At 35.0% G+C, this 15,673-nt stretch overlaps 1 protein-coding gene across 3 annotated transcripts; it reads right to left on the bottom strand.

Annotated features, from left to right (window-relative positions):
• Nucleotides 1-325: 325 nt before the first annotated feature.
• On the bottom strand, nucleotides 326-14,270 carry LOC145222437 (uncharacterized). 3 transcript variants are annotated; one of them, XR_013859335.1, is made up of 17 exons: nucleotides 14,096-14,270; nucleotides 12,659-12,788; nucleotides 12,310-12,420; nucleotides 11,430-11,630; nucleotides 10,798-10,965; nucleotides 10,552-10,662; nucleotides 10,409-10,477; nucleotides 9,545-9,752; nucleotides 8,475-8,744; nucleotides 7,881-8,009; nucleotides 6,914-7,078; nucleotides 5,932-6,237; nucleotides 4,317-4,663; nucleotides 3,323-3,525; nucleotides 2,165-2,454; nucleotides 906-1,851; nucleotides 326-723 (listed from the first exon to the last, which is right to left on the bottom strand). XR_013859335.1 is itself a non-coding variant. In XM_080088561.1 (15 exons), the coding sequence occupies exons 1-15, from the start codon at nucleotides 14,151-14,153 to the stop codon at nucleotides 2,165-2,167; spliced, it is 2,766 nt and encodes a 921-aa protein (XP_079944687.1). In that variant the 5' UTR covers nucleotides 14,154-14,269; the 3' UTR covers nucleotides 326-2,164. The 3 variants fall into 3 exon arrangements, 1 of the variants encoding a protein (XP_079944687.1); XR_013859336.1 differs by lacking the exon at nucleotides 6,914-7,078 and having other exon boundaries at nucleotides 906-2,454; nucleotides 14,096-14,269; XM_080088561.1 differs by having other exon boundaries at nucleotides 326-2,454; nucleotides 14,096-14,269.
• Between the last annotated feature and the right edge of the window lie 1,403 nt (nucleotides 14,271-15,673).

Below are 15,673 nucleotides of genomic sequence, written 5' to 3'. Positions count from 1 at the left end.
TTGTAAGTAAAAAGGTGTTTTGTTTCATACATGAGATTGCAAATAATAATAAAAAAAACTGGTGTAAACAAGAAAAGATAAAATAACTGAGAAAAAGCTGCTCACATGAGGTGAGATAAGAAAATAAATTTCTGACACTGCTGCATAGCTGTTTTTAGGTGGTAGCTATTCTGCACAACCTTTTTTGGCACTATTATCATTTCAATGTCACAAGAAAAACAATAAATATGCTAGCACAAGTAAATCTTCTCATAATTTACTTTATACTGTAGTAGTTTTTTTTAAATCCAGCATTTGCTCTCAAGCACACTACTTCAATTTGCTATTCAAGATCACTTCTGTTTTATTGTAAACTTACGACAAAATTCCAGCATGCACAATAAAAATAACATATACATTGATGGCACAGAACAACATTCATAACTGAAAATACTGGGAGTTGTTTGGAACAACTATGCAAATGGTGTGCCTAGTGTACACTTATGTCAGAACTGCACTGTGTACAATTATAAACCATTCATCTCTGTAGGTTAGGAACAGTTTGTTGATCCCAAGGTTTGACATGCATAATGTGTTTAATTGCGTTGATCATAGGTGCTTGCACTAGAGACAATGAGGCATAATACACTGTTTTTATGCCATGCAAACTTGACTGCATGCCGTGCTCATCATATACAAAGAAAAATTTTGACATTGATTGATTGAAGGGGATGCGTTGCTATCCTAAACAAACACATACCATTAATAACAGAAAATATTTTGCTCAAAAGCTATTTCAGACTTAATAAAAAGTATGAGTGTATAATTTACCATTTATGAAGCATATATTGCACAAAAGTGATTTTACACTCAATAAAAATTATGTGTGTATAATTTACTGCTATACATAACCTAATAAACATTACCTTCAGTTCAAACATCCAAAATGCATCCGTCTTCACTATGTTCTGACTTGTAAAAACGTTTTTTTTAAATCAAAACTGACATAAAACTTGCAACGTCGACAATACTGAAGTCAAAGTAACCGCTTAGCAACCTAGACGTGACGTAACGGCAACCCGCAGATTTCCGCTGCTGTGATTGGCTGAAAAAGCCCTGTGGTTCGAATTCGGAAACATTTTGGAAATATGCAACCGGTTCGCTTATCTCATAAAATGTCGTGAGACGGTTCTATAAAACCGACTGAATCCCACCACTGCCTCTATGGAGGGGTCCGAAATTTATTTTACTTAATTTAAGACTTACCCCCAAATACTTGTCTAAATTGGGCTATTACGCTCTAAACATATGCGTTCAAAGTAGTTTGGAATTCATATCTGAAAATTGAGATGCTTAGATTTTTAGAAAGTGGTCTAGAAACCAACTAACATACGTTTGCGCAACTTTGTAGATGTCTTGTTTTTGTAAATAGTTGCACTTTTCTTCACACACTGATTGCACTTATTGGAATGATTGCATTGTGCTTTGTGTATATCAGTTAAAGTCGCTATTCCAAGTGTTTTCCCACAGACAGTAAGCAAAACACAACAAATCAAATCCAAAAACGACATTTATGCGCTGTACCATAACGAGTGCTAAGAAATCATCTTTCGTTTCACTGTATTTCTTCTTCCTCGAAGTAGAATGATTTGTTCATGTATTTCAGTGCAACACAAATTCTTTGTTTCATTTTCAAACCCTGATGCTCATACAAATGTTGTTGCGTGTATTTGAAATAAAAATATATGCACCGTTTTCAACAAGCGTAAAAATGTTAGTTCATGGCCAAGCAAAGAAATTTTGTCAGCCGGTTCTATCACAAAAGTCATATTTTTCATCCGCTTCTGTTACAAAAAGTCCATTGACAGTAACCTGTAATGCCAAACGGTTCGCTGATCTCATAAAATTTCGTGAGACGCTTCTATAGAACCGGTGCGAACCGGATAAATCCCACCACTGTAGCCTTTATTATAAGTTTGATGAACAGTATTTATTTAGGCTATTGATTTAAATTTAAGCCATTTGCTCTTGTGTTTTGCTAACAAACACATAAAAAAAACTATTGCTGAATGGTCAAACCGCCGAATTTCAGATGGGCAGTTCACCATTAAAAAAACATTTAGAAAAGTAGTCAAAAAAAACAGTTGTCATACTAATATTGGTAAAAAAAACAGTTTGAACATACTTATACCCTTGTACTAGCAGAAAGCCGGTATGACACAGTCATCATTCCAGTCACATTAGTATTGTTGACACTGGTTTTGCGCTGCCATATTTTTTTGGCGTACTCGTCAAGAAAGTTAGAGTAGAGGATTGGATTAAGGGCGCTGTTGATTGGAAGCAATATTATCGCTGACACTGCGTAGGCTACGCTTGGAATAGGGTACCCTCCCAAGTTAATAAAAGCCATGATTGAAATAGGAACCCAGCAACAGAAATCAGTGGCAACTAGACGAAGGATTTTCCTCTGCAAAGCTGAAATTTGAGAATAGTTGTATGATGAACAAGACAATTTGACTGTTGGTGTTAACTTTTGTAACTATTGGTCATGAAATTTTACAAAATCTGAAGTTAATTGTTTAAAAAATCTTAAGAAAAAGATGAAACAGCCAGCGAGCTTGTGTTAATCCATATGTATTTAATTTCAGACGTTATATGCAGACAATTATTGGCGTTGTTACTCTGTATTTCTAAAGAAACTGCAGTAAAGTGTATTTCTATATATTAGGGATGGGCCGAGCCGAGCCAGAACCTGAGTACTCGGTACTGAATATCGCTGTTATTCATGCTCAGTGCTCGGTTCACCAGTTGCACAAACTGACCCGAGGATTAAATTTGCAAATTCATGCCCTGCTGACATACGAAACTAGGGTTCGAAAGAGTAAGAACAAAAATGAATGTTGTTTTAAATGCGTACTTCTAGGGCCTGTGCAGCTAAACACACCGCTGGTGACGTAAGGGACCTTGGAAAGCTATAAAACTAGCCTGGAATTGGGATGTTTGTGATGTCACAATGTATCGAGAGTGCTCGGCTGAGAACCGAACATTAACGTGAGATGTTCGGTGAAAGACCTATCAGATCATTTTGCAGCCCATCCCTACTATATATATACTAGCAATTATGTGCATAGTTAAAATAGTTTAGGTCTGTAAATAATAGTGTTAAGCTCAGTAAAATAAAACAACGTGCTACAAATTGCACTATAATGCAAGTTTGGTTTTACCTATATTTACTGAAATGGTTAAAAATTCTGTCCAGTCAGCAAAAACAATCATGTAAATTGTAAAGTCATAGTAGTATTCTAATTTGACCATTTAAAGTCACTTAAACTAAAAATCATACCTCTAGATTTTTTCTGATGCCTTAGTTGTTCTTTTTGCACAGAAGCACTGCGTTTTGACTTGAAGTAAACCGCTAAGTACGAAATGGCAACAAATCCGAATGACATAAAATTGAAAACTGTAATTCCAAATGAAAATTTCCATGCTTTGTCCTCAGGTGTTACAAAAATTTTGGGAATGCAAACACTGTGTGCGCTGTAGTAACTGTGAAAATATGTTGTGTTGATTATAATGTGCATTAAATTAAACAAAAACTAGCAAAAACAAAATACATTAAAGACTTCTTTGTTGGCACAAAAACAAAATAATTTATGAAATCACAAAAAGTCGTACACTTTTGGCATAAAAACATAAGTTTGACAAACAGAAATATATTGGTCTACATCAGTGGTTCCCAACCTTTTTGGTGTCATGACCCCTTGATAACATTTGCCAAGTTGCGGTGACCCCTAGGATAAAATTAATAGACTCCAGACTCAAATTAATAGAATTAAAATTGACTGTCTTTTTTCTCAACAATAAAGTTGTCCATAAATATATGTATTAGGGCTAGTGGTCCTTGGCCTAAAACGAGTTGGGAGCCATTCCCTTAGGCGACCCCAGAGAAATTGTCAGGCGACCCCAGTTGGGGTCGCAACCCACAGGTTGGGAACCGCTGGTCTACATATTATAGGCCCAGTGGTGGGATTCAGCCAGTTTGCACCAGTAGAATCGTCTCACGAAATTTTATGAAATCAGCGGGTAAGCGTTACTGGATACTGTCAATTTTGTTTGTACTGAACCGACTGAAAAATAGGACTTTTGTGATAGAACTGGCTGACAAAAAATTTTAATCCCACCACAGTATAGGCGTATAAAATATTGTCTGGCCTGAATCAGTATACACAACAAAAAATTAATAAAAATGTTGTTAAAAAAAAATCAAAATTAAAAATAATGTTGTTTTTCGTAAAATTGGAAAAAGATGAAAAAATTATCGGAATCTATATTTTTACCTGAAACGATTATTAACGATAAACAAATCATTATAATTGGTCACAGAGTTAATCAAATGCTCTAAATCCTTCCAAGAGGAGGCAGCAGTGAGCATTTCCATTGATTCATTGAACTCAATTTTTCGTTGACCAAAAATCAATAGCTTTTGTGAGAAATTTCGGGCAGTATTAATGTTAACAACTTTACTGGAAAAATAGGGGTTCTGTTCGACTAAGGCAGTAGGGCTAAATGTGGGGTCATATATGCTGGATAGGGGTGCAAGTGCAATTGTAAAAGACGTGATCCATATAAGAATAAGAAGTAGGATTACTGATCGATAATCTGGCCGTGACGATGACGAAAATGGCTGCAAAGAGAAAAATTGACTTGGTTAGAACCTTATGCAAATAAAATACCAATATCTCTGAGATTTAGAAGCAGTATTATTAAGCTTAAGCAAAAAAAATGTAAAACTGAAACCAATAAGGTCTCGTCAGTACAGCTGATGATGACATATAAGCCTTATTGCCTAGTGTAGCCATCTAACAGAACTCCAGTTTTTTGGGAGTAACAGGCTAAAAAGCCATGCCTCACCTATTCTGTTTGATGCCACAACTAGGCATAAAACTGGCTCACAATGGCCAGGCAACTGCTTAGGAACCAAAGTGATGTCGGCTCAGTGTCACAGGATCAAACCAATACATGATAAGCTGCAGACAGTGCACACAACCAATGAAGTCTGCAGCTTATCATTTTTTGGTTCAAAAACAACAAAAATAGTGATGGGACGATACCAGGTTTTGAAACGAGTACCGATACCGAGTACCACATGTATATACCGCCTTTTTTGTGTGTGTTTCGCCGCCCTTTTCGCTTTATAATAACTTGTGTTTGTAATGTATGTCATTACCCTGATGAAGGTGTTTCGTATGGGACATCAAAACGTTGGCATATTACAATAAAAAACTGCCGGAAGAGCTAAAAATTCTGTTAACACATGTATATACCTTCGATACCGAGTACGATTACCGAGTACTTAAGTACATTGTTGTACTTAGTTATAAATCACTGGCTAATTTATCTACCATAGTCGGGGTACAGGTGCACACACGCACATGCGGAAAAATGTAATCTCCAGACGATAGCGAAAAAAATATACGTAACCGGGCGGAACTTTTTCCCGATTTTGTGTTGTCCAAAGCAAATTTGGCATAAAGTTGCCTGTGTTTTTATGGTGTAAATCGGCCTTCGGTACTCGCATGTTGGTATCGAAAACTGGGACAAAATATTTCGATACCGAGTACGAGTATCGATACCACTGAAATCGTTCGATACCATCGATACCGAGTACCGGGTACCTGTCCCATCACTAAACAAAAATAGGAAAGCGTTACATTGAGATTAATTTAAAAATAAATAAAATTGCAGCAAATTATTAAGCTTATTGATAGTTCCATAGTTTTTCAATATGCTTTGTTTAAAATAGTTTCATTCATAAAATATATCTGGACATAGAATTGCCAGCATACGAAATTATGTACATAATTTTAAATTTTTATAACACAGTTGAGTTTAACAAAAATTTTAACTACAAAAATTTATCACAGCACATCGAGACTATACACATGTACTTACATTGTAAATGGCATAGAGTCTGAAAGAGGTAAGCAAAATCATCGTCATAACTGAAGTTTCAGATGACATAACAACTAAAACTCCCATTCCAACGCAAGTTTGGCTGCTCAACCACTCGAGTTTATATTTGCAATAAACTCCGCTGTATGCGGCATCAGCACAACCCAAAATGATTAGATAAATTCCCATGAGGGTGTCAGCCATTGCTAGGTTCAGAACTAAAAGATGGTTGGCTTGTAAGGATGAGGAAGCATCTGATTTGCTGAGCAAGCGAGAAAGGGTTTTCACTTCTCCAACGATGACAGACTATGAAACATAATATTTTTTTAATTTTTATTGAATACTTGTATTATACTTTAGTACAGGGGTGTGCAACTTTTGTCACTGTGGGGCCAAATACAATTGTCAAGATTACAGGCCACACCTTTATGTAACACAAGGTGATTTTACTTTGTTGCTCACCAAATATATGTAACTACAAGTAAATTCCCATTTGATTATAGCCACAAATTGGCAGATCGCCGAAAAATAGCACCAGGCACATTAATCTGATCAAAAATATATAATAATTGAATTTGTTAACCAGTACATTTAAAATACAAGCGTTTCTGCGGGCAGCACAACCTTTAACCAACGGGCCGCATTTGGCCTGCGTTGCACCCACCTGCTTTAGTACATATGTTAGCATTGTCAAAATATTTGACATATAAACAGGTTCTTTTACAACCAGTATAAATATAATTAGATTGTAAATTAGATGTTTTTTTGTGAAAACAAATATTTCAACTTAATGACACAATTGATTTAACCTTTTAAGCAGTATATATTTAGGATGTGAACTGGGTGTTTTTTAAAATTATCTTTATAACATGCCCTATTGGGTAAAATTTTATTTTTAATTAAAAGATTTATGTTTATTAAAATGAAATATGTGATTGACCATTATGCAGCCTATTAGATTATTTACATTGTTATAACTGACCAAATTTCCAAAAACAGACAAAATTCCCATAATCCAAATTGCAACTTTTAGAAAAACGTTCGAGATCAGTTCGTATCTTGATGAGAAAAGATTTTCTTCAGGCAACTGTGAATGAATGGGACATTCATCGCTCCAGTCACCACAGTCAACTTTGCCATCAAATTTCTAACAACAAATCAATAACTTTTTGGTTGACTTTGTTGTTTTGTGTCTTTATGCAGAAAAGTGTGGGTGTCAACTAGGGATGTGCCAAAACTGCAAATGTTCTGTTTGGTCGAGCACCGAGCATCTCACTTTAATGCTTGGTGCTCGGCCGAGCACGCTCGGTGCATTATGACGTCACAAAAATGCCCTTTTTAGGTTTTAGCTCTACAAGGCCTCTTACGTCATCGGCTGTGTTTTATTAAGCTGTACATGCCCACAAAGTACGCGTTTTTCCACCATCTAGTCATTCTAGTGCATTTAAAAATCATTCGTTTTTGTTCATATACACCATTTAGAACACTAGTTACATATGTTAGCAGGGCTTGAATATGCAAATTTAATGCTCGGCCGAGCACCAAGCATGAAAAAACAGCGATGCTCGGTACCAAGTACTCGGGTTCTGTCTCAGCTCAGCCCATCCCTAGTGCCAACGCTTTACACAGACCAATTTGGTTAATCGTCAAATGGATGCATCATGCTTCTTTGTGCAAATAACAAAATTATACTTAGACAATATTCAAATATAACACATAGGTATGTATTAGATTTTCAATCTCAGTGTAATAAACAGAAAATGATTTGTCCACATTTTGCAAAATCGTCAAAACAAATGTCATACTTTTTGCCAAATCTAAGGTCTTTAGAAACATGTGCCCAACTTGCAACTTAACATCCCTGTTTAAAAATATTCGTGTGCAAATAAATGCAGAAATGTTAAGTTCATCGTGTAATTCAAATGGAAATGAAAAGTAAGAATAAATACCTGTTTTGATTTAACAAACATAGGGGAACCGGATTCACAATAAAATCTTCCATCTGTGCAGTTAGCTTCATCAGTTGCATCGTCACAATTTATCTGGTAATCGCAGACGTGCTCCTTTGCAATGGAAACCTTAAAAAAAATGTTATGAAAGTAGAGCACCACAAACCAAAACGGTAAATACATTTCTAAAAAAGATGAATAAATTATTTAGAACTAAAAAAACAGTATTAAAAAACAGGTCATCAAACAAGCATAAGATGATATTAAAAAACACAGTCCTCAAAAATAAAACACTGCGTTACTAGTTATTAATTATAATTATCAGTCACAACAGCATACAAGGCAGATAATGGTGCTTGTGATTCAACATTTGGCGGGTTCTCCATTGAGCCTGTGTAGCTCAGTTGGTAGAGCATAAGTCCAACAAAGACTCCTGTCGTGGGTTTAGATCCCACTGAAGGCTAGATCTTTTCTAACCTGTGCCTTGCCATATGGCAATGTGTGAAAGACTAGCTTGATTCGCTATGACGCCTTCAATTGGCATGACATATGATTCACAACACTTGAAGGAATTAATTAAATTGTTTTTCTTACCTTCAGTTTCCCCAAAGCTGGGCAAAAAAATCTTTCCGGACAAGTAATGTTGCTCTCATCCGTTTCATCATCACAATCGATAATTCCGTCACAAACCTTTTCTCGTTTAATAGAAATCATATCCCCAGATCTACACCGAAACCTATCAGGACAACGATCCTTCGACTCATCCTTATAATCAAGAGGACAGTGGATGACACCATCGCAAAGTTGGTCGTATGTCACCATTTTGCTTAGTGTCAAATTGGACAACCCATCAAGAAAAACCATCTATATGCAATACATTATTATGTAAAGACAAATCCAGTAAATAAAATGTAAAATGTGCAGCAAATCAGGCAGGCAACAGTGCTTGTGTTTCAACTTTTGACAGGCGCACCTATGAGCCTGTGTAGCTCAGTTGGCAAAGCGTGAGTCCCGGAAAGACTCCTGTCGTGGGTTCGAGTCCCACTGCAGGCGTGATTTTACTCGGCTCTGCCTTGCAATGTGGGAATGCTTGGTGACCGGATGATTTAGTAAAAATTGGCGTGGCGTACTGACAATATGTAATTATTATGTTGAATTACATGTTGCTTATTAAGTTATTATTGCACAGCAATTACAAATCCCAATTGTAGCTATTTGTTAAAAAATCAAAAGTTGACAAATTATTTGTGTATTTTGCCAGATCTTGCTATGAGCAGCACAGGAGTTTTTGCTTAAAACTGATCCAGTTTTAAATCTATGTGTATGTTAGTTGAGTTAAGTGAATTTTACGTGGGGGCTTAATTAACAAATTATTTAAGAACAATAAAGGATCCGATAAGCAAACTAAGGTTAGGAATCGCTCTGACACTATCACTACAAGGTGATGTATAGGTGCTATGCTGAAAGTTGTGCAAGGAAATTAGTTTAGGGACTGTGGCAGGGTAAAACTTCTGGAGGATCAACCTTTGAAAACTAAATAACACCTGGTAAATTTAAACACATTGAAAAAAACTCTTTCTTAACCAAATGGTTGAAACAAACCACCATTTAACAGAAAAAAGTGTGCCCTTAACAAAAAGATCCCTGAACTAAAAAAATCTTACTGTGTAATTGCAATAAATCCATTGCAACATTTCTGTCAAGTTTGGAGTATCTCCTGTCATAGAACATTCATATGAGTAGGTGTGATCAGGTTTTAAACAGGAGTTCCAACATTCATCATCCGGCAGGTTGGAGCCAGTATGAGAAGGACATTCGGCTATTCCATTGCACAAAATTCCTTGTTCCGATTTACAGTCAACGACACCACATCTAAAGATGTCAAAAATGAGCCATATGGGTATTGTCTGAATGTTGGCAGGGTGTAGAGTGGTTAATGCAATAGCCATGTGCTCACAAGACTGTGGGTTTTAACCCTGTGTGGACCACTTATGTTTCTCTATACAAAAAAAACAGAGCGACATTGCTCCAACCAAGTAGAATCATCATCATTTTTCTTTCCCGCTTAATCCTTTTGAGGGTCGCGGGGGCAGCAGCTCAAGATTGAGCCTCCACACTAGAATCTAATTTTTTAATAAATTCCTTCTCAAAAAAGTCTAAAAAAATCCAACAAAACAATTCAACAGACTTGCAAATAAGACTAGCAGTTTGACAGTGAAAGCATTGCCAGTATGAGCCAGTGCATAACAAACAATCAAAGGACTGCATCACTATTGAATTAAAAATTTAGTACATTTTTGCAACAAAACCTCATATTCAACGAATTGTCATTAATATAAGTTTTTTGTGCCTTACCAAGTGTACATGTAAATACCAAGCATAGCAAAGTGTTTGTCAGTGCTGTAAAACCAACCTTTATCTACTCTATCATATATAATGTATACATGCAAAATAATGCAGGTGGTAAAAAAATACCGGCATACTATCAAAATGAAACAGTAGAGGAAACAATCAAATAATCACAGTACCTGCAACTTTCATGTGCATTCTCTTCTGAAGCATCCTCACATTTCAGTGTACCTCCACAAAAATCGAACCTGCACACCCCAAAATTTTTTTTCACATAAATGCTTTATAAAAGTGTTTAACTCCTGTATTTTTTTAAACCAACCTCTCATCAACAGCATCTTGGCATTGCTTTGTACCATCGCAAATCACAGAACGATTAAAACATTTTTGGTCACAGGAAAACTGACCAACTTGACAATTTGAAACACTCGCACTAAAATATATGCGGAAATGTTTAGTTTTAATTTTTTTCAAAAACATAACAGTTAAAACAAAAAAAAGTTTTTTATTGGTTTAAATAGCACATATTATGTGAAAAGTTTAAATTAAAAATTGAACAATGACTAACTTTAAGGCTTGTTTTTCTACTATGTCACATATCGTCAGGTTAGTTACTTCACATAAACATTCATCAGAAAGATCAGAGCAATCAATTTGGCCATCACAAACTGTGTCATGATTGATGATCATTGAACCATCAAGACAACGGAAACATTTTGCAGGATTGAATACTCCTCTGCGAAAAATGCAACACATAACAATAGTTTGTATGTTTTACATTCAATAAATGGTTTCTAAAACTATATTTATGGCTTCCCATGTGGCTGAGTGGTTAGTGCAATCGCCTTGAGTTCATAAGGTAGTGGGCTCTAATCCTATCTCTACCACTTGTGTTTTCATGAACAAGAACTAGATAAGTTGAACTAAACTGAAGCTATCAAAAATCGAAAAAACAAAACAAAAATAAATTGAACTGATTTAAACAATTAAATGTGTAATAATTTTTTCAATGATAATCTTAAATGGACAAAGCTTTGTCAAAACATAGGGACTTTTTAAACATTCCTAACAATACCCCTAGAAAAACAAACATGGTTAACTAAAAAAATACAAAGGACAAAAATTCTTTAAAAAACAATTGAACATTAAAAACTAACGAAAAAACACTCTCTTTTTTTGTTAAATCAAGTAGTAACTTACATCTCTGAAAAGCAGAGATCTTCCCCATTGTCACAATCTTTTATTTGATCATGCAGCATTTCTTGTGGTAAGACACACATTTCAGCATTACGCAAACATAAAAACCCAGCACCATTCTTCCACTCCTCAGTTGCTTGGCAACCGTTGCAAGCATCACCATCGCAAACTGTTCGACGTGGTTGACAATCTCCATTACTACACCTTTTATAAAAAAAAGTAATAAAATGTCAACCTTATGAATAGTTTTACTCTAGCAACAAAACAGGCATTGTTTTAATTAAGCATTTAAGCTTCAATAACCTAAAAAGTTCTTAACTTTTTTGCCGTTGCGGACCCCTTTTGAAGGTTTAGGTATATTTGTACTTTTTTTATTAACAAGCTACCAATACATGGTACATAGTACCATGTTCGGTCCAGGACCAAAGTTTTAATTCTTTTCTTTGGGTTGGGACATCAGGAATAAACAGAAAAGACCCATTGCATGACATTCTTTGCCACTGACAATTTACTTCCAGTGCTTGCATCACAATGGGAATAAAATGTTACAATATATTTTAGGTTGAACGGTTTCAAACAAGTTTTATGTTATTATAAAGCGCCAAAACATTTTTTAATCGCGATTTATCAATCTTGTTTGCACGAATTAAGAAGTTGTTGAGAACCATAGGTTGACAACCACTTATCTAAAAAGTTTTGTTTTGAGGAGGCATTTAATACACTTTGTTGTCATCTAAACCAGCAAACATATTTGGGGTAGAGAGATTATTCTTTAAAAATATATGAAAACCTCCAGCCTAAAAAGAAAGCAACAAAACCACAGCACGATAAAAAATTAAAACATACTTTGACAATGAAATAATGAAACATAAAATTTCCATACCAATAGTGAGAAGTGCAGTTGGCATCACAAGGTGACATGTCGAAACAAGACATAGTCTCATTGCATAAAAACTCCTTGTGTATGGAACAAATGAGATTTCCATTGCTGCAACTGTATAAAATAACATTATTCCATCAAACACAAAAAAAGTTTTTTCAACCTTTATTCAAATAACACTTGACCCAATAACCCATGTTTTTTGTCCTTGCAGTTTTAAGAAGCCACACAACAATCACAAATTTAATAAAATGATACATAAGACTGAACTAGCCTCTTGTAAAACACTTAACTTGTAAGACCAAATTGCACCATATAAATCGGACAAAAAACAAGAAATTGAATAGCTTACCTGACTTGACCACTTGCACATTCTTCACAGTGTTCATTTGTGTAAATTTCATCGCTATCATCATCACAGTCAGGTTCGCCATCGCAAAAGTGCCGCGTCGGTATCACTTTTCCGTCGTTGCACACGAAATCTAAAAAAAATCAGTTACCTGGCTCAAAAGCGACTATCGTAAATTTTCCAAAAAATCATCACATGTTGTTTGAACAAAAACCTATAAATATTGTTAACCATTATAGTTTACCTAAACTACAATTAACCTGTTCTGTTGGTGGATTAAGCACGATTAATTTGAAAAGAAAAAAAATCAAATACCGCCATAAACGCGCAATCCCCAAAATGGAGGTAAATGATACGCATGATTGCGTGTGTAATAAATTAAATACGTTATCAACAGGGCAAATATTTTTGGACTTGTCAAAAAAAATTTTGTCAAAATTTTTAGAATAGGTCAAAAATTGTCAAAATTGTTTACAAAGTCAAAAATTTTTACAAAGTTAAAATTGTTTACAAACTGCATTGTCGTGGTGTTGTAGAGGTTGCACTGCCAGCAAACTATTCGTTTTACACCTTGTAGCCTACTTTATACTGTTGTAATTGGCCCATTGCCCCAATTATTGCAAATCATAAACCATCAAGTGAGTGAAACAATTAGGTTGATATGGCGTGATGCTCAACACACCTCAAAACGTGCAAAATTTTGGTAGGTCCCAAGTCATTTTACGGCAGCTGCAGGTTAGGTGCAGCACTTGCTTTGGTTTTGCTTTAGATACTTCATGTATCTTTCGTTTATACAAATGTATTGAATAATTTTCGTTGTGTCTTAGCTGCAGATTTTTGGCAGTGATTTTTAATCAGCTCATTCCCTTTTCAGAATAGGTTAGGTCTATGTTCAGATTTTTGCCCTTCTCTTAGACTTTTGCACATTCTTTCGCTCTAGTTAGATTAGCCTAGCCATATTTTAACTTTTTGAACGATAATGCGTAATTTAACTACTTGAATTCTTCATAGGTCAAAATTTTGTCAAAAAAAAGTTTTTTAAGGTTAAAATTTGTCAAAATTTTCAATTTGTAGGTCAAAATTTTTCGTTTTTTAGGTCAAAAAATAATTGCCCTAGTTATCAATAAATTATCCGGACATATAATGTGGTAAAAAAATCCTTTTTTAATCATTCAATTTTCTTGTTGTTTTATTTGAAAGCACCCTTAAATCAAAATTATATAACGGAAACAAATTAAAAGTAATTTGTTGTGTGCGGTTCTATCAATCTGGTAAAGCCCAATTATCCTAAATCGTAATCGAAATGGCTATATTTTTACGTTTAGACAACAAAGCTGTCGATTTAGTTATCGTTGATAAATGCCTTTACATTTTTTCATACGGGCAAAAAAATACAACACAATAATTCGACTAACAACTTTGCTTAAACCAAACACTTACCAGCAATTAAACGGCCATTCGCACAAAACAGTAACATCAGAAATAGGGCCGACTTCATTCTGCATACAAGGTTAATGCGCAATCGTTTAGACTTTAATGCAAAATGTGGCAAAGCTGCGTCCTGATAAGTAGTCAAACTTGCTTAATAATTCCAGGAAAACTCCGCCAGGAATAATTAGGATGCGTTTCCCCTACACTGCCCACAACTGCACAACTCTATTGAACAGCACTCGTCAACATTGTACACCGCAATGGAGTTAGTCATTTACACAGATGATAACAAGTGCCTGTTTATGAGAAGCCTGTCCTTCCAAAATCGCTGGGACAAACACTCCAACAGAATACGCGAATGCCACTTGGCTTTTGAAAAGGCCAGGCCTCATATACAATTGAAAATTTACCACAATTGACATTTGTTTTCGAAATATGTGCTGTCAGACCACAAAACAATATTGAAATTTTGTCCATGGTCATTACGCCTTGAGAGGTGCCCATGTGGTTTGTAAAAATTGTTTGTCGTTTTTAATAAAATTCGAATAAAGATTTGTCTTCAATGCTTTCCGAAAATTAAGATTGTTGTACGTATTACTACTGCGATATTAAGCTTTGCCTTTGATTGATTTTTTACGTGTTTGTTGCAAAAAAGCTTTTTGCAACAAAACTGTTTTATGACAACGAATTTTTTCCTTTGGATGTCGCAGTAACTTAAAACTCAGCGATAATTAGATTTAAACACGCTAAAACACTCAGAGTCCAAGCATCACTCTATTTAATCCTGCTAATTCCCAAATATGTTCAATCTATTTTCGTTTTTTTAATGTTCTTTTATGACAAAAACATAGGGTTGTCTAAACGAAATATTTGTTAAATTTTAATTACCACCGAGCAAAACAAACAGATTGGTATATTCTAGCTCTGTCCTATTTATTGTTTCACATAAATATTTTGCTTTTTTATTGTTTAAACTCAACAACCCGCAAAATTAACCAAGTTTTGCAACAAACAAAATAAACCAATGCCACCTTACATAGAAATCAACTGACATTTTCTAGTCACGGATTTGACGTTCGACTGAAGTCATGTGACAGGTGACGTCACGAATGTTTCTTTTGCAGAATTGGTCAGTTGGTTCGTGAGCTGCTTTCAAGTCAGATGTTCAGAACAAGACTTAAAATCGCGCAAAAGTCACGAGAAAATATGTTACATATGATACGTGGCCGTGTTGTTTTATTTAGTGGATGTTACATGCGAGAAAAATTCTTTGTTTTGGTCGTTATTTGTTTTATGTTTAAATGTATAGCATTTTTTTCCTCATAATTTGTATTGTTATAAAACGTTGTAGGATTTAAAAGAAAACCTGTGTGGTTTATGCAGGAATTGCTTAATACTAAGCATAAAACAGTATGAATGTTAAAAATGAATATACCCTAGTAGTAGTAGTAGTTAAATTGTGTTCTTGGTTTCTTGAAATAATGTTGTTTAATCAATAATTAATACCTGAATACTAATTAAATGCGGGGAAAAGCAGATTAGATTAGTAGTTCTGGTAGTAACAACAGCTGTTTTCTCTAATTTTGA

Source organism: Phallusia mammillata, chromosome 4 (assembly GCF_965637545.1).
Source record: "Phallusia mammillata chromosome 4, kaPhaMamm4.hap1.1, whole genome shotgun sequence".
NCBI classification, from domain to species: Eukaryota; Metazoa; Chordata; class Ascidiacea; order Phlebobranchia; family Ascidiidae; genus Phallusia; species Phallusia mammillata.
Note: the sequence above shows the minus strand (reverse complement) of the source record. Positions and strands in the feature narration are given on the sequence as shown.

Coding starts and splice junctions, on each gene's coding strand:
- LOC145222437 (XM_080088561.1), bottom strand. CDS start 14,153: ATGAAGTCGGCCCTATTTCTGATGTTACTGTTTTGTGCGAATGGCCGT. Junction 12,789..14,095: donor GAATGGCCGTTTAATTGCTG/GTAAGTGTTTGG, acceptor GATTTTTTTTAG/ATTTCGTGTGCAACGACGGA. Junction 8,010..8,474: donor CAGCTTTGGGGAAACTGAAG/GTAAGAAAAACA, acceptor ATTTTTTTTAAG/GTTTCCATTGCAAAGGAGCA.